General features: G+C 33.3%; 1 protein-coding gene across 1 annotated transcript in view; it reads left to right on the top strand.

Moving 5' to 3' along the window:
- Positions 1-19,734, top strand: part of LOC145260551 (uncharacterized) — a 165,945-nt gene that overhangs the window by 136,949 nt on the left and 9,262 nt on the right. The window contains exon 7 of the mRNA XM_080118787.1: positions 4,523-4,588. Within this exon, the coding sequence (XP_079974913.1) occupies positions 4,523-4,588 (66 nt within the window). The remainder of the gene's footprint in view (positions 1-4,522; positions 4,589-19,734) is intronic.

The raw sequence follows: 19,734 nt of genomic DNA, 5'->3' as shown, positions 1-19,734 counted from the left end.
ATATAATAAAGTTATTCATTTATATGTAAATTATAAAATTATTAATTCCATCTACTAACTAACAAACTAATGAATTAATTTTATTCAAACAATTTTCACTACATAAATATATGCAAATAATAGGGGGGAAATAAGTTCAATCCAGCGACTGACACCCTTTCTAACTCAACAGTAAACAACAACATATGCAAATAATAAATAAAATATTTATCAATATTCAAATTTTATTTTTAGCTGCAATATTTTAAGTCTAAAAAATTCTTATTTTTTACTTTACTAGAATATCTTGTTCTTTACTTTTCCAGGTTTAATTTCTTGTCCTTTACTTTTCCAGGTTTAATAAAATCTTAAGAATATTACTTTTCATGCGCGCATTTTTCCATATAATATATATTGTGTAAGATATATATATATTGTGTAAGATATATATATATTGTGTAAGATATATATATATATTGTGTAAGATATATATATATATTGTGTAAGATATATATATATTGTGTAAGATATATATATATTGTGTAAGATATATATATATATATATTGTGTAAGATATATATATATATATATATATATTGTGTAAGATATATATATATATATTGTGTAATATATATATATATATATTGTGTAAAATATATATATATATATATATATTGTGTAATATATATATATATATATTGTGTAATATATATATATATATATTGTGTAATATATATATATATATATTGTGTAATATATATATATATATATTGTGTAATATATATATATATATATTGTGTAATATATATATATATATATTGTGTAATATATATATATATATATTGTGTAATATATATATATATATATTGTGTAATATATATATATATATATTGTGTAATATATATATATATATATTGTGTAATATATATATATATATATTGTGTAATATATATATATATATATATATATATATTGTGTAATATATATATATATATATATATATTGTGTAATATATATATATATATTGTGTAATATATATATATATATATATATATATTGTGTAATATATATATATATATATATATTGTGTAATATATATATATATATATATATATATTGTGTAATATATATATATATATATATATATATTGTGTAATATATATATATATATATATATATTGTGTAATATATATATATATATATATTGTGTAATATATATATATATATATATTGTGTAATATATATATATATATATATATATTGTGTAATATATATATATATATTGTGTAATATATATATATATTGTGTAATATATATATATATATTGTGTAATATATATATATATATATTGTGTAATATATATATATATATATTGTGTAATATATATATATATATATATTGTGTAATATATATATATATATATATTGTGTAATATATATACATATATTGTGTAATATATATATATATATATTGTGTAATATATATATATATATATATTGTGTAATATATATATATATATATATATTGTGTAATATATATATATATATATATTGTGTAATATATATATATATATATATTGTGTAATATATATATATATATATATATATTGTGTAATATATATATATATATATATATATATATATATATATATTGTGTAATATATATATATATATATATATTGTGTAATATATATATATATATATATATATATTGTGTTATATATATATATATATATATATTGTGTAATATATATATATATATATATATATATTGTGTAATATATATATATATATATATTGTGTAATATATATATATATATATATATATATATATATATTGTGTAATATATATATATATATATTGTGTAATATATATATATATATATATTGTGTAATATATATATATATATATATATATTGTGTAATATATATATATATATATATATTGTGTAATATATATATATATATATATTGTGTAATATATATATATATATATATTGTGTAATATATATATATATATATTGTGTAATATATATATATATATATATTGTGTAATATATATATATATATATTGTGTAATATATATATATATATATATATTGTGTAATATATATATATATATATTGTGTAATATATATATATATTGTGTAATATATATATATATATATATATATATATATTGTGTAATATATATATATATATTGTGTAATATATATATATATATTGTGTAATATATATTGTGTAATATATATATATATATTGTGTAATATATATATATATATATATATATATATTGTGTAATATATATATATATATATATATATATTGTGTAATATATATATATATATATATATATTGTGTAATATATATATATATATATATATATATATATATTGTGTAATATATATATATATATATTGTGTAATATATATATATATATTGTGTAATATATATATATATATATATTGTGTAATATATATATATATATATATATTGTGTAATATATATATATATATATATATATATTGTGTAATATATATATATATATATATATATATTGTGTAATATATATATATATATATATATATTGTGTAATATATATATATATATATATATATATTGTGTAATATATATATATATATATATATATATATATTGTGTAATATATATATATATATATATATATTGTGTAATATATATATATATATATATATATTGTGTAATATATATATATATATATATATATATATATATATTGTGTAATATATATATATATATATATATATTGTGTAATATATATATATATATATTGTGTAATATATATATATATATATTGTGTAATATATATATATATATATATATATTGTGTAATATATATATATATATATTGTGTAATATATATATATATATATATTGTGTAATATATATATATATATATATATATATATATATATATATATTGGGTAATATATATATGAACAAATGATTAATAAAACAAAATTTATTTTAAAAAAGGAAGCACAAGATAAGTAGATAGTCCTTAATCCGCGGAGTTTCGAAGAAATACTCTCCTTCTCATCAGAGGGCAGGAATTAGCAAAATGCAGGATCGGATTTTGCATATAAAAGTATTTAATGAAACTACAAGTAAGTCACAGATCTTACTTGGTTAAAAAAAAAGGGTGAGGTAAGGGGAACAGGAGGCAAAAGAAAAATGATAAAAAAGATTTCACATGAATGGATAGTCCGGTGAAGGGTAAAAATCCAAAATGATAAATCCAAAACGGTCGAATTTAAAATTTCAATCCAACGGGTAAATTCCAAATGGTCCAAAATAATCCAAAAGGCAGAGTTCCTTGGAAAAAAGCGCAAATGGAATGAATTCCAAATCATTAAAAGAAAAGCACTGGAGATAAAATTTAAAACACGTCTTTCAAGGCTGGATGAATCAAAAAAATTAAGGTTTAAAAAAAACAAAAAAAACAAACAAACCGAAAAGCGGTGAAAGTTTAAATTTGAAAAGCAAGGTCAAACTGACCCAGACAAAAAGCGCGAAAGTTAGCGTTAATAATTAGGTCAGCTTAGATATGCACGTGAAAGTCCCAAAATTAAATTAAGAAAACTGATCAGAACAAATAAATGGTCAAGTTTAAGAAATGGGGCGTCTGTTATATATATATATATATATATATATATATATATATAAAAAAAGTGAAAGTAAATAAATAAAAAAAAAAATAAATCAATAGAAAATTATATATATACACATATATATATATATACAAATGCACACATACATGTATATACATACACACATGCATATAAATATATATACATATATGTATACATATACAATAGCACACACACGTATACAATAGCACACACACATATATATATACAAACACACACGCATGCATAAATATATACACATATTCAAAAACATAAGTTAAACAAAAACATACATACTAACATACAAAATAAGGGGAGGGAAAGGCCAGTATCTACAAAATCCGGAATAAGGCAAATAAATGTGTATGTAAATGCATATAGTGAAACATAAGTAAACAAATACATAGAATAAAATACTTCAATTATCTCCCTTTCATTCTGTCCCCCTTGTTCCTTCTCTTTTTGCAAGAGCAGTGAATTAGTAGCAACAGTAGTTGAAGTGACATGGTTGCTATGGAAACCAGTCATAAAAAACGTCGCTCATCTCATATTTTTTTGTGAATTTTGACCACCAGTAAATTCATAACTAGTTTTACTTAACAAAAATTGAATTCTTTTCAGACTATATAGCTGAGGTGTCTATAAACTGTAATAATTGTTTGAAATTTGGTAAAAAACAAAAAATGAGTGAAGCTTTAAAGCAGTTCTAAATAACTAAAACTGCCACTTAACCATATCATTCAAACATGGTAGTGCTTGATGTCGTGACGTAACGGCTTTTCAATTCAATTTTATTTTCAGTTGTAAATGTTAACCATTTACTAGAATTTGAGTTTTGTAAATAAATTTGTCTTCACATTTTTTTTCTCAAATAAGGAAAATATGGATCTACTTGAAACAACTATGGAACTGAACATATGCAAAGGAAAGTATCAAATTTCGGTAAGTTTGGCCTTTTTGTTAGCAAATAGGATATTAATGATCATTCAATCTTAAAGTCAATCGCCTGGTTGCGATGGTGTATTTCTTGGTTTTTACTTAAATCAATTCTTTAGACGAAACGCACATTGATTTTCTGTTTTTGTTTTCTATCCTCTTTTGTAAAACTTAAATATGTTCTACAAAAACAGCCCCTTCCCCCTCCCCCTTTTCCCCCCACTTCCTTACTTTGCCCTGTCGGTGGGGCTTTAGAATACACCATCTGCCCCCCTGCAGAGAGTAAAATTGCTGTTGGTGGCGACCCATAACACCTTGGAACGGAATCCTGGTGGTTGAGGGTTGCGAAGGATAGAAATGATTTCCTCCCCTTCCCAACACACCACTTTGTCCCTTACCTCGGCTAGACAGGCAGGCGGAGAGGGCCGCTCCGATCAATCGGCTGGTCACGCCTAGCCCTAAATCAGACAAACATAAGAAAACATGCTCACGCTCTCCACATTAGACAATGAACTGATTTAGTAAGCGGTTGCTGAAGGGTCAATCAACTTGCTGAGTACGGACGAAACATGGCTGAAAAACCAACATCCCTTCCAAAAAATAAAGCTCTTGGAGGGGACGAAGGAAACACAGGTGCTGGAATCCAACAGTAGGAAGAGTATACTTCAGCTGTATCCCTGTTGTGTTTGGGGCAAATGAGTTTCCCCCACCGAACACTTCCCACATAGGGCTCCGAGTCGGGTGGGGAGCAGCAGTAGTGAAAAATAACCAAAAATAAAAATGGAAAAAAAGAAAAAGCCTCCCAAAAGAAATCGTGCAAAAATATTGGATATTTCCAGTTCAGAGGAAGAATACAAAATCAAAACTTTCCAAAATTTATCCTGGAATGTAGATCAAAGTGCTAATATATTTATTTCAGTTTTTAATCTTTATTTTTATTTCATTGTTTTATTGTGTAAATGGTTTTCTCGTAGAAAGATGTGCCGAATCTCTGGCAAGTTTCGTTTTTTTAATGGAGAGTAGACAATGCATTGTAGATGTGTTATTGGCAGCTCTCGTTACTCTTGCTTCTCTTTATTTGTCCCTCTGTCCTCATTTTTAATGAGTGATTTTTCTGACAAAGGGAGAAGAAAAAGCTGATTTCTAGATTGGCAGTATTTTGCGTGAACAGCCGCCAGGGATGTCGGAAATTCTGTTTCTATGTCTATCCTTGTAGCCATGTCACTAGTAAGGGTGCTGGAGGTAAACCTTTTATCTAGGCTGACGTTATCTGCCTGATAGTCAGGGACCCGAACCTTTGATTAACCACTAAGGAGGCTGTCCTATGAGCAGGTGCAAAGTACTGGAGCTGCTGTATTGCCATTTGGTAAATGGATTCTGAATCATGCAGTAGCTTCTGGTGGGGCCTCTTGATGCCATATTAGTGGGTAATTGTTACGGCTTTACCTTTTCATGTGCTACAAGAAAAAAAAATTTCTTTATTTCTATTTCTCTCTTACTTTACCTCTCTGCCCTGCTTCAGGCATGTCTGTCAACCTAGTCCACAAATCCCAAAACACCATGAAAAGTATCAATAAAAAACACGATTAAACCCAAATCTTTAACTTCTAACGTAGACCTCCTACTACCAGGTCTCCTTCTCTAACATCAGGGGTCTACATTCTAACCTTCCAGAGGTTGAAACCCAATTACAGGAGATTAAACCAGACATATTTTTTTCTAAGTGAAAATGGCATTGGACCACAGACCATTTCCCTAGATGAGTTCGTAATTAAAGGATACTCTAATTTAACTTCCAAATTTGACCCCCAAGATCGCTATGGGCATGGAATATGTGCCTATATGGCTTTCCATGTGGTAGGGACATCTCCAGGTAAGATCCTAACTTACCTTATATGTGCTTTCGGGTTGCACTAGCTCAAACTACTGCATTTATACTTGCTCTCTATAGTCTCCCCCCCCCCCGACAACAGCAGAGTTACTATCTTTTAAAAGCATATCTGAGAAAATTGACAACGCCCTATCTGCTTATCCTTCAGCTAATATTCATGTCTGGAGACTTCACAATGTGGAATGGTTAACTCACTCAAACAAAACAGATGATGAGGGAGGTTCTGTCATGATTTCTCCATTGCTTATGACCTCACTCAGATTGTTCACGAACCCACCCATGTTCCCGATACTGACGGCCAGTATGCAAGTCTCCTAGACCGCTTTCTCATAACTTGCCCTGAACTGTTCAGCTTCTGTTCTGTCTCCACTTGGATCTTCCGACCACTCAGTTGTATCAGTTAAGATAAAAATGAAATGTAGTAAGTCCCCAGATGTACCTCTCCATCGTACAGTATATCGATACTTTGACTGACTGGGATAGCTTCCACACATTTATATCAGATCTACCTCTGTATTCTATGTTTAAAAAGGATGTTTTCTATAGTATCAGACCGGACAGAATGGTTAATTGTAGGTATAGACAGTTTCATATCCTCGAAAAAATTCCAACAAAAACCTAACAGCTAGCCATGGTTCTCTCCGGAATGTGTTGCTGCCATTGCACATAGAAATCACTTTTTCCATTGCTTCCAACGTAATAGATGTACTGAGACTAAAGCCGCTTTCAGAACTGCCAGCAACCACTGTAAAAAAGTAAAAGAAAGAGTTGTATGCTCAGTCCGTCAAGTCCAAAGTAGCTGAGCAGTAGCTTGGTTCCCACCAGTTTTGGCAAATAGCAAACATAATCCTGAACAGAAGCGTGTGCTCTATCCCAACTATCACAAATGGACCTGAGGTAATCTCGTCAGCATCAGACAAAGCCAAACTCTTTGCCAAGAACTTTGCAGCCAATTCTACCCTTTGCGACCAAGGCCGCCAACCCCCAATATTTCCTCCTGTATCAGAAAACACACTATGTGATATACAAATATCTGTATGTGATGTTGCCAAGCTAATCAAAAACCTTGATTCCAGTAAAGCAACTGGCCCTGACAGTATTCCAATTATAGTACTCAAAAAACTTCAACCAGAACTAGCACCCATACTTACAAAACTGTTTAAACGTTGTCTTAAGGAAAATTGCTTCCCATCACCCTGGAAAATCTCATCAGTATGCCCTGTATTTAAGAATTCAGGTGATCGTTCATCCCCCTCTCAGTACAGGCCAATAAGTCTCCTGTGCGTCATGAGTAAGTTGCTGGAATCTGTGTTAAATAGAGAAGTAATCAACCATCTCAGCAAAAATAACCTTCTTAGTGACACACAATATGGTTTCCGTTCTGCTAGATCTACAGCAGATGTGCTTACAGCTATATCTCATAGGATTAGCGAATCTCTCGACAGAGGCAACCTTTCTAGGGCAATTGCTCTTGACATATCAAAGGCCTTTGATAGGGTATGGCATAAAGGTTTACTTCACAAGATCTCCAGCTATGGTATAGCTGGAAATGTCTTTTCAATTATTAAATCATTTCTCTGATAGGTTCATAAGAGTAGTGGTTGATGGGCAGAAATCAGAAGCTCTTAGTATTAATGCTGGGATCTCTTGAGCAAGTGGTACAATGGGGAAAGAGGTGGTTTGTTACTTTTAATGCATCTAAAACCAAGCTTTTATCTTTACATCATCAACGCTCTGATCCTCATCTGGCATCAATTGAAATGAATGGCTCTCGTCTTGGGGAGGCCTCATGTTTTGACAAGCTTCTGGGCTTGACTTTTACTCCTGATCTTAAATGGAACACCTACATTAAATCTGTTGCCAAGGCTGCTGGAAAAATGGTGGGATCCTTCCATTGATCCAGTAGATATCTCACTGCTGATGCAATTCTCTATCTATATAAGAGCCAGGTACGTCCAAGGATGGAGTACTGTTGCCACATCTGGGCAGGAGCTGCTAGAAAGGACTTATCCTGCCTTGATAGTTCAAAATAGACTTTGTAGCCTTGTGGGGAATGTCCTTTTCTCTTCCCTGCAACCTCTTTCTCACAGAAGACATGTTGCGAGTTTCTCTGCTTTATCGTTATTTTCATGGCAAGTGCTCGGCTGAGCTCCATTCTATGGTTTCCCCTCCCCCGCCCGCGAAACTTTCACAAACGCCCGTCTAGCAGAAAACACTATCACTAATTTCCCCTACCCTTTATCTGTGCCTAAATCTAAACGTAGATTCCATGAGCAAAGCTTCTTTCTTAGAACTGCATGCCTATGGAATTATCTTCCATTTTTCTGCTTTCCAACTGACTACAATATGGTTGTCTTCAAGTCTAACATAAACAAGTTTTTGATGAGCCGTTCTATGTAAGTTAACAAATTTACTGAATCTCTATTACTAACGGTTACTATATTGTCCAATTTCTACTGTACACTCTTTATCCCTTATCGAGTGGCCTCTTGGCCTTGATAAGTGGCGATGCCTATGTAAAAAAAAAAAAAAAAAAAAAAAAAACTGAAGATGACAACCCCCTGACAAGATTGTCCCCATTCTTGATACAGAAAGAAATCGCTGCAAGAATATCACCCAAAGCAGTTAAGAATTTAAGAAATGGAACAATTCTAGTAGAAGTAAAAAAAAAAAAAAAATGCCAATATCCTAACAATGGAAAAATTCCATAATAAAAAAAATCAAAGCATATCCGCACGGTAAAATGAATTCATTAAAGGATGTTATAAGAAGCAAAGAACTATCATACTTTTCAATTGATGAAATAAAAACTGAACTAAAATCCCAAGGACATAAAAAGAATATCCATTAAAAAAAATGGAAACCCAATTTTAACTAACATCTATATCATAATGTTTAACACACCAAAGGCCCCAACAGAAATAAAAATTGGTTATGCAATTGTAAAAGTTGAACTATTTATACCAAACCCCGTTAGATTTCCAAAATGCCAAAAATTCGTACACCATAAGGATGTATGCTACAATCAACCTGTATGTGGCAAATGTAACCAAAGAAACCCAGACCACAATACAAACAAATGCAAATGTGCAAACTGTGGAGAAGACCACCCAGCCTATGCAAGGAGCTGTGACATATGGAAAAAAGAAATTGTAACAGTAAAACAAAAACAAAATATATCATTCCCCGAAGCAAGGAAAATTGTAGACAGATATATGACTGAGAAAAGTTATGCACAAATTACCAAAAAGGAAATTACAGAAAAAATAAATTATATACTCGTTGAAAAATTAAGAAAACATGGACCAAACGACTGGCAAAAATTCATAACTGAAATAAAACCAATAATTACAGATACTACAAAACGAACACATACCCTGAAATAAACCAAAACAAAAAAGAAAAGCCAATTAAAAAAGCAACACCAAATCAAACAGAAATAGAATCTGCACAAATCCTGAGCACATCCAGAATCAAAGAATTACCAATACAAGAAAGAATTAACAAAAAGAGCGAAACAAAGCAAGAACTAAAACCCTCTTACAGAACACCATGATCACGAACAAAAACAATGAAAGCCCTAGCTCATGACCCAAAGATAGACAAACAAAAAAAACACTAGTCCTCCAGGACTTGAAAGCCAGGAAGTCATGGAGATCGAGGAATCCAACAACACAAAACAAGAGAAAGAAAATATAAACCATGGCTAACAAAATCCTACAGTAGAACATAAGAGGATTAAAAATTAATAGTGAAGAAATGCAAATACTCATCAAATCCCTATGTCCAGGAAACACACTTAAAAGAAAATGACAAAATTAACATAAAACATTATTCAATATACAACCACATAAACTATCAAAGCCACTGGTGGATCATAAATACTGATAAACGAAAACATTCCACACAGCACAGTGAACTTAAAAACAAATATGCAAGCTGTTGCAATAACTGCAACACTACACAAAACGGTAACCCTGTGTTCACTCTATATACCACCAAATGAAGCAATAAACGAAACCGAATTAAACAATATAATCAAACAACTACCTAAACCATTTCTACTGCTGCGAGACTTCAATAGTCACAATGCATAGTGGGGGAGTGTAAAAAAAAAAAAAAAAAGTATAGAAAAAATGATTAACCAAAACGAGCTGTGCCTACTCAACAACAAAGAATACATACATGCACCCAGCAACGAGAACCCTATCAGCAATCGATATAACTCTGTGACCCAACGATATACATGATTATAGCTGGAGAACACATAAGGATACATGCGGAAGTGACCACTTCACAATTATAATAGGAAATGAAAATCCCAAACTAGAAGACAAAACCCCTTGCTTGAATGTACAAAAGGCAAATTGGGAAAAATATCAAAATGCATGTCAACACAGATTAATACTCGAAGTGAACCCTAACTTAGAACACATCACATATTTCAGCAATAGCTTACTCACAAGTTGAGAACATACCAAAAAGCTCCACTTCTATAAAATATAACAAACCTTGGTTCAATAAAGAATGCAAAGAAACCATAAGAACAAGACGTGCAAACTTAAAATTCAAGAACAGTCCAACGAAAGAAAATTTGGACATATATAAAAACAGCAAGGCCAAAGCACGAAAAACTATCAAAGAATCAAAACGGAACATGTGGAAAGACTAACAAAAATTAATCAAAACACAAAACCAAAAAAAGTATGGGAGATGGTCAGAAAAATAGCAGGAAAAAATACAAAGAATATAAATACCTTGTATGCGACAAAATGAAGATTACCGACAAAATATCGCAAATAAATTAGAACTATTCTCAACTCATCAAAAAAATAAAAATACAAAAAAAACAAACTTGAAATCAAAAAATGAAGAAAATTACAACCAATTATTCAATAGTGCGGAACTAGAGGAGTCAATAAATATATCTAATGATACAGCAGTCGGCCCTGATGAGATCCACTAGCAATTTGTCAAAAAAACTACCAAAACCATCACTGGACTACTTATTTATCCATATCTCATTGTAAATTTGTAATAACAGTATCCCAAAAAAAACTGGAAGCAGGCAATTGTAATCCCAATACCCAAACCAAAAAAAGATCGTACAAACCCAACAAACTGCCGACCCATTGCACTCACTAGTTGCTTGTGCAAAACATTTGAGAATGATTAATGAAAGACTAAATTCAGTCGAGTTTCAGGAAAAATAGGAGCACCACCGACCACCTAATAAAACTGGAAACACGCATAAGAGAAGCATTTACAAAAATGGAACATCTAATAGCATTTTCTTTTTTTTTGTTTTACATGCAAAAGGCGTATGACACTGCTTGGAAATACGGAATCCAAAAAGACCTGTATGAACTAGGACTTAGGGGTAGAATGCCAGAAATTATCAGAAATTTCTTTATAGAACCTTCCAAGTACGGATGGACAACATTTATTCAGTCCAAAAAGATCAAGAAATGGGTATCCCCTAGGCAGTATCCTATCCGTCACCCTCTTCAACATTAAAATAAACAATATTATAAAAAACATAGATCCAGGAATTGAAAACACCCTTTATGTGGATGATCTACTTATATACTACGAATCTATATATTTACAAACAGCCGAACACAAACTACAACTGTCTGAATAAAATAAACAAATGGGCTATAGAAAATGGATTTACATTCTCAGGAAACAAGGCTTATAGCCATGAGTCACGTGCTCTTGTGTAATGAATGAATGCGTGAATGTAGGATTGACATGAAATTCTTAGATAAACTAAAATTACCGAAAAATGGGCTGAAATGACTTAGAATGACTTTAATGAACTTAAGGATGAATTGAATGACTTTAAGAATGACTTGAATGCTTAAAAAATGACTGGAATCCTTCAAAAACAACTTGAATGATCTGGAGAATGACTTGAATGGTTTTGAGACTGACTGGTTGTAAAGTGGGTGATCATTTTGCATTAAATTAATACAGAAAAGTGATCCTCCACTTTATATCTTAGTTACAAACATAAGTACAGCATGTAGTAAGAACAGATAATACTTTGATCTTGGCCCGAAGGCCACGAAGGTGGTATTGATTTGCTCTCCCACCGAGCAAATTAGACACAAAGCCGATTTTTAATGTGATGGGGAAATGGGGACCAACTCCCCGGGGAGTTGGATAGTGACAATTGGTATGAAGGGTTGCCCCTACATTGACCAATAACTTATATGTAGGGTTGCCCCCACATATGGTCTTTGCTTGCAGTGTCTGCCGGAACAGATACTACACTTTGAGATATTAAATCCTTTATTTTAAAAATACAGTGAAAATCAACAATGAACAAAAAACTTAGGCACATGGCCAACTCAAAAGGGGGGATTGTTGGGGTCGTTGGTCATCCTTGTCACTCCAGAACTAAACAAAATCAAGTTTCTCTCAGCTAGTATCTTTCACCATAATACCACATTCACCCTTTCATACTGGGAGACGTCCTACTTCCAATTTTTAAAACATTTTTTATTGATGCGTAAAAACAAAAGAACAAAATGGTACAATAATTCATTTGTGTCGAGGACGGAGGAAGAAAAAACAAATGATTAGTAGGACCCTCCCAACCCCATCTAGTTGATAGACTGCCCATTCCACTAGGTTTGTAAAAGGAACCTTGCTTCTGTGGGTCAGTCTCTAATTGGGGATGCCCTCTAGATGCGGGTGAATGGAGAAAAGAAAATTTTGTGGGTAAGGGATGGGGGGTAGTTTGTATTTCTTTCTCTCCAAGATGGGTGAACTTTAGAAGAGGTTAAAACAAAAATTGCAAGTAGGAGGGGGGGGATCTTGGAGGCTTCCTAACTGGGGAGGGATTGGATACACACTCAGCTAGCTGAGAGGCTACTTGTTTAATTTTACTTTATGGAACTGTGCGTTCCACACCTAGGCGGGGAACACCTATTCAAATTTGGCTCCTCTTCATACACACAGACTTGCTACATGTATCCATCTTCTGTCAAATGCCGTTCGATGCAGCCTTCTTCTATCACATCTGATCTCCACCCATAGTTGGTGTTTAAAGAAAGCCATCAGAACCCCCCCCCCATCCGACAACCTTGCAGACGCGACGTCCAAATACCCAGGATCGTAACGTAGACCATTTGTCTTTTCCGGTCCCACGGTGGCCTCACGTTGTCCACGACATTGGATACGGTAATTGGGTGAGGATGCTCAGGATCGATGCGAGCCGTCACCTCGCTGGCATACGACCAGTACCGGCGGAGTTTGCGGCAATCGAAGAAAGCGTGATCAGTCATTTCTACGGCCGTTGTCCCACAACGGGGAGAATCAGGCGACTCCAAAAACCCAGAACTGCATTGTATGTTGAGTGTAAGTGCATTTCGGGCCAATCGCCAGGTCAGAACTCCAAATTGTTCAGATGACTCGAACCTGGTGCCCAGCTCCACGCGGAGCGGATCTCACTCTACTGCCAACCCAAACGCGCGCATAGCGGGTCGGCAGCGGCCCCCTTCACTAGATCCCTGTGGAGTTCCCTACGGGTAGAAGTCACAAAGTCGCTGGACCTTGGTAGTCGTTTTAGCGCGGCTCGGCACTCTTTCATGTAGGCAGATTCTCCCCCGTGGCCTGCGATGGCTCTCGATAGAAGGGTCGAGAATGAGGTTGGGGAAGGCAGCAGTAACCATGGGGTGCCACGGTTGGTCATCTTGTATATATAGTGCCTCAAGAAGGCCAGCCTCTCAGTGTCTCGATGACACTTCAAGTCTGGCATTTCCAAGCCTCCCTTACACGGACATTGAATACAGACCTGTCTGCTCACCCAGTGTCTTCCTCTGTCCCAAAGAAGCAAGAACAAGAGTTCGACGAGAGCTGTTAGGTGTTGTGCAGGCAGGGGAAGTATGGCCAGTCAGTAAAGGATGAGAGGAAAGACGTAAGTGGCGCATGCCTCAGCTCTACCCTTTAAGGAAAGTTTCCTAGGAAACCACAAATTGACTGTGGCCTCCACCTTTGACCGTACCTCCAACCAATTTTTGTCAAGAAAACTAAGAACAGCATCTATTAACAGACCTTTGATCTTAACTAAAAAGGCCAAGCACAAAAGTGTTACGGAGAGACCGACCAATGGAGTAACTTATAGTCGCTTACACGCAACTAAAAACTAAATGCATCCATTTTTGCAAATTACGAAAATTCCACCACGACCCCAACCTGAAACTGGACAACAAGAACATCCCACTCACCAATCAACATAAATATTTAGGTATCATATTCGATAAAAAATTGACTTTCATACCACATATAAAATATTTAAAAACAAAATGCCAAAAAACAATGCAATTGATCAGTCCTAGCACACACCGATTGGGGTGCAGACAAAGTCACATTATTGAAATTATACCAAACTCTAATCAGATCTAAAATGGACTACGGATGCTTCATCTATGGAGCAGCAAGGAAGTCCTACATAAAAGAACTAAATACAATCCATCATCAAGGATTAAGATTAGCCTTGGGAGCATTTAGAACCTCTCCAGTTGAAAGCCTCTATATAGAGGCTCATGATCCTCCACTGATACTAAGACAGAAGTTAGCGCTACAATATTACCTAAAGCTGGCATCATGTCTATCAACTACGGCATATGAATGTACCCTCCATCCACAATACACACATTTCTTCAACAGGAAAGAAAATATCAAACCTTATAGCCTCCATATAAAAGACCTCCTCACAGAAGCCCAAATAGACATAACAAAAATACATAAATATATCAAATCAAAAACTCCTCCCTGGATGATCAAACAACCACACATATTAAAATTAAATATCTCAAAATGAAAACCCACCCATCAATCTTCCATGAAGAATTACTAAACATCCAGAGTACATATAAAGTATACACACAAATTTACACTGACGGATCAAAAGATGGAGACAAAGTAGGATGCGCAGCCATCCACAAAAAAAAAAAACTAAAGGTGAGGCTCCCAAACAAATCTTGCTTTCCGCGCAGAAGCAACAGCCATAGATTTGGCACTAAATATAACCAATGATGACCATCAAAAATATCTCATACTTAGACTCACTTTTGATACTTATATCACTAAAAGAAAAAATGACAAACCCACTTATTACAAAGCTGCTAAACAAAATAGATGCCATAACCAAGGAAAAAAGCATCTTTTGCTGAATACCAAGCCATATCGGCATCTACATGAATGAACAAGCAGATAAGGCAGCAAAGGGATCTCTGCAACAAAACCACACAAGTGGAAAAATCCCCCACATATTTGAATAGAAAATGGCAAGAAAACTGGAGCTCATGTACAGAAAACAAATTATTCCAAATAACACCAAATATTGGAACGAGAGACACAAAAAGTTAAGAGGTAGTAATGACCAGATTGCGAATAGGTCACACTCACATCACTCACTCACATCTACTAAAAGGGGAGGAGACACCTATCTGTATAACGTGTCAAGAACTCTACACAGTACACCATATACTGACAAACTGCATTGACCTTGAACAAATCCGAACAAAGTATTACGAAGAAAACAATCTAAAAACAATATTAAACAAGATTAATCCCCCCAAAAATTACACTGGTCAACAAAAAAACTTTTTAAAAGGTGTCTGATATTTTTTAACTGATTTACTATATTTTTGCCATATAAATCTAGAAATAACATCCATTTTGCTCTCGGAGGTCAAATTTTTTTGTAAATTTGAATTTAAAATTATGCGATTTATATTTTTTAAATCAATGTTTTCAAGATTTACTAATGATGTTTCAATGGCAAAATGTCAGTTTTTATGATAAAATTGCTGTATTCTAACAAAGAATCATGTACACTTCATGTACAGTACATGTAACTAAAAATGAAAACTTAATGTTTGCATTATTACGGTCTTTTCGTTTTTTGGATTGTCGCGAATGTTTTGGTGCTTGCACATCTTTTTAAATTCCAACAGTAGTCCGCCATCATCACCATGTCCCACCTTCCCTAGTAGCGTGATTCCATTTCTCTCAAGTCCTGGTGAAAGCACTCTCCATGCTCATCGCTTAAAGAGCCAAGATTTTCGGAAAAGCGGTCCATGTGCGAGTACAGGTAGTGCATTTTTATGCTCATATTGCAGCCAAGGTTCCTAAAGGCCACTAACATGTTTGCTACTAGATCTTTATAGTTCTCTGCTTTTGTGTTACCTAGGAAATTCATCACGACCTGAACAAAGCAATTCCACGCTTGTTGCTCAACAGAATTCATGGTCTCCTCAAACGCGGGAGAGTTTTTGATCAGCTGCCTAATTTGAGGACCATCAAAAATACCAGCTTTTAATTTTTCAGTTGATAAATTGGGGAAGGTTTTACACAGAAACTGAAAACACCGTCCATCTTTATCCAGGGCTTTTGTGAATTGCTTCATCAAACCGAGCTTTATGTGCAGTGGAGGAAATAAAATACGTCCCCTGTCAACTAGAGGCTTGTTTATCAGATTTTTTGCTCTACAAATTGCAAGCTCTTCACGTACTGGCCATTCTTTTTTCACGTAATGTTGAGTACGATCCCTACTATCCCAGATGCATAAAAAGCACGGGTATTTGGTAAATCCAGACTGTTGACCAAGCAAGAAGTCGACCATTTTTAAGTCAATGCAAATCAGCCATTTATGTTGGTCATAAGAAATTTTTTCTAGGACGTACTTAATTGCTTCATGCTGTTCCTTTAATGTTGTCAAATGTGCCAATGGCACAGATGCAAATTGATTTCCATTGTGTGCCAACACACATTTCAAAGACCTTTTGTTGCTGTCGATAAAAAGTCGCCAGTCCTCTGATTTGTATTCAGGTACGCCGAGATGTTTCAGTAGCTCTACTATGTCATTGCAATAGACTAATTCTTTTTCTTGAGCAAAATATCTTAAAAATTCCTGGTGCCTGGTACGGAAGAAACTTTAACTTTACCATTTAGCATGTTCTTGTCCTTTAAACGAGATGCAAGAAGTTCGGCAGAGTCTTTTGGCAAATTTAAATCGCGAACAAGATCGTTTAGTTCGTTTTGGGAAAACAATTTTGGCTGCTCATCATTGTCATCGGGAAAGGATGCATCATGATGATCATCGGTAGTGGTAATGCTTTGAGTTTCATCCTGGCTACTGCTGCTTTCTTCAATAATTGTATCTTCAAATACAGGTACAGGAATTTCTTCACTATGAGGAGTAGGGCGCATAGCTGACGGCAGATTGGGATACTTCAGTGTTGTGCGATTTTTTTCTGTTAATCCCCATGACATTGATAGCACAAAAGTAGCAATCGGTTGCATGATTTGAAGGCTCTCGCCAAATCATGGGGATGCCAAAGTTCATGGACTTTCGCATGCCTTTGCTCCATTGACGGAGATGCTCTGTGCATCTTTTGCAAACCATGTGAGGTGCCCAACTTTTGTCTTGATCGCCGAGCTTCATGCCAAAATATGCATAGTAAACACGCTTGATAAAGTTGGTGACAGTATTGCGATTTGGTGCAAGTGCGTATTCACCACAAACATAGCAAAAAAGACATCTAGCTTATTTACACCCATTCTTCGAGTCGCCATTGTATACCTGAAAAAAAATAAAAATTAAATTTGTGTACGTTGTCTCCATGAAATTTAAAGTCTGTATCAAAAAATTCGGCACAATTATATCTATGTCCTGCGAACAGTTTTAATCGCACAGTAATGAAATAATTTGACTCTGAAACACACAGAACCAATACGTAAGACTTACCTTCTCGTCTGCTTTCATATGTTGGTGTGTTTTAATAACAAGTTTTACCATTGAATTCCCGTATGGGCCAAATAAAGTCTTATCTTATCTTTAAATATCGCATAATAATCGCAAAACTTAGACTCCCTAATTAAAATTTAATCAAAAATTGTTTATTCAAATGCTTTCTTCTTTGTATTGCTAGTGCTAAAAAATTTTAATTTGTTCAGGTAATAGAACTTTAAACGGTAAATGGTTAATACTTCAGTTGTACCTTTCTCGGGTATTTAAAAGTTAAAAAAATAGAAAATTAACAATAGCTTAAAATGTCGACCTGACCCAGCAAAAAGTGTTATTTTTGGATTCAGCACATCAAAATTGTCCAAAATCAGCTTACAAAACAGACACCAAATTTGCTGTTGACCAGTGTTATCAATTTTCTGAAAGATTAAAATATACACTAAAATATAAGGAAAGACCCCCTCCCCCCACAAAAAATATTAAGAACAAACCAATATATAGCACATCATAACTAACATTTCGGCATTAAATGACCCTAAAGTGGTTGATATGCCGTAAAACAAAAACTTAAATCAATAGTCCACCTCCCCCCTCCCACCTGTCTTTGTAACATTAGGATTGCATGTGCATTTTGTCTACTTTTCAGGAAGTCAATAACAAAGTCAGGTGTGGTTTTGTTACTCCTTGTGTTTCAGCAAATACACCAAAGCAGTCTTTTAATCTGTTATCGGTTAATCTACAGAACATCTTAAAACTGATTACTGATCTGATTTAAGTTAATAATAAAGTCACTCTTACAGCACAACTAGATGACCAACTGCAATTCATTGTGATTTTAGTTTTCTGAATCAGTGCAATGTAGCAACAGGATAAATGTGAATGGAGTAAGATGTGGGCTTGTACATGTATTTGTATGTCAGATATTTGAAGGCAAATATGGCTACTCATGCATTCACATTGGAAAAAAGAATTGTTTTTGTCTAAGGAAATCTTGTATAACTATCTTCTGATGTATATTTATTTCTGTTAGTCAATAACTGAAGCATCACCAATGAAGGAAAGTTTTAATTAGCTTCAGTAAATGAGTATCACAGAACATGTCTCTTAACTCTGGTGTGTTGGTAACAGCTATTTTTTTTTTTTTTTAAGACAACTGTTTGGTGTATTTTGTAATGTTCCAACAGATATAACAAAGCAAACTTGTTAATCTCTAAAATTTTATGAGCTAATTCAATGGGGATCCTTATAAAATGAGTTCTTGGTCTGACATAGATTTTTTTAAAAGTCTAAGTATCTATGAAAATAAGTCTTGGTGTAATTGGAAAATAATCAAGTTTCCTTCTGATATGATCATTCTCGATCATTCTTTCCAAGATTAGATAAATTTTTAAAATGCATATCTAGCCGGAGAACTATCAATGATTCTGGAACAACCAAATCTATTATCTCAGTTGTTATCCAAACAGCTTCAGGGTGTTGCTGCATCTATCACCATCC

The sequence above is a fragment of the Euprymna scolopes genome, chromosome 36, assembly GCF_053919585.1.
Source record: "Euprymna scolopes isolate OS-2025 chromosome 36, ASM5391958v1, whole genome shotgun sequence".
Classification (NCBI taxonomy): domain Eukaryota; kingdom Metazoa; phylum Mollusca; class Cephalopoda; order Sepiida; family Sepiolidae; genus Euprymna; species Euprymna scolopes.
This window is presented reverse-complemented; position numbering and strand designations above follow the sequence as displayed.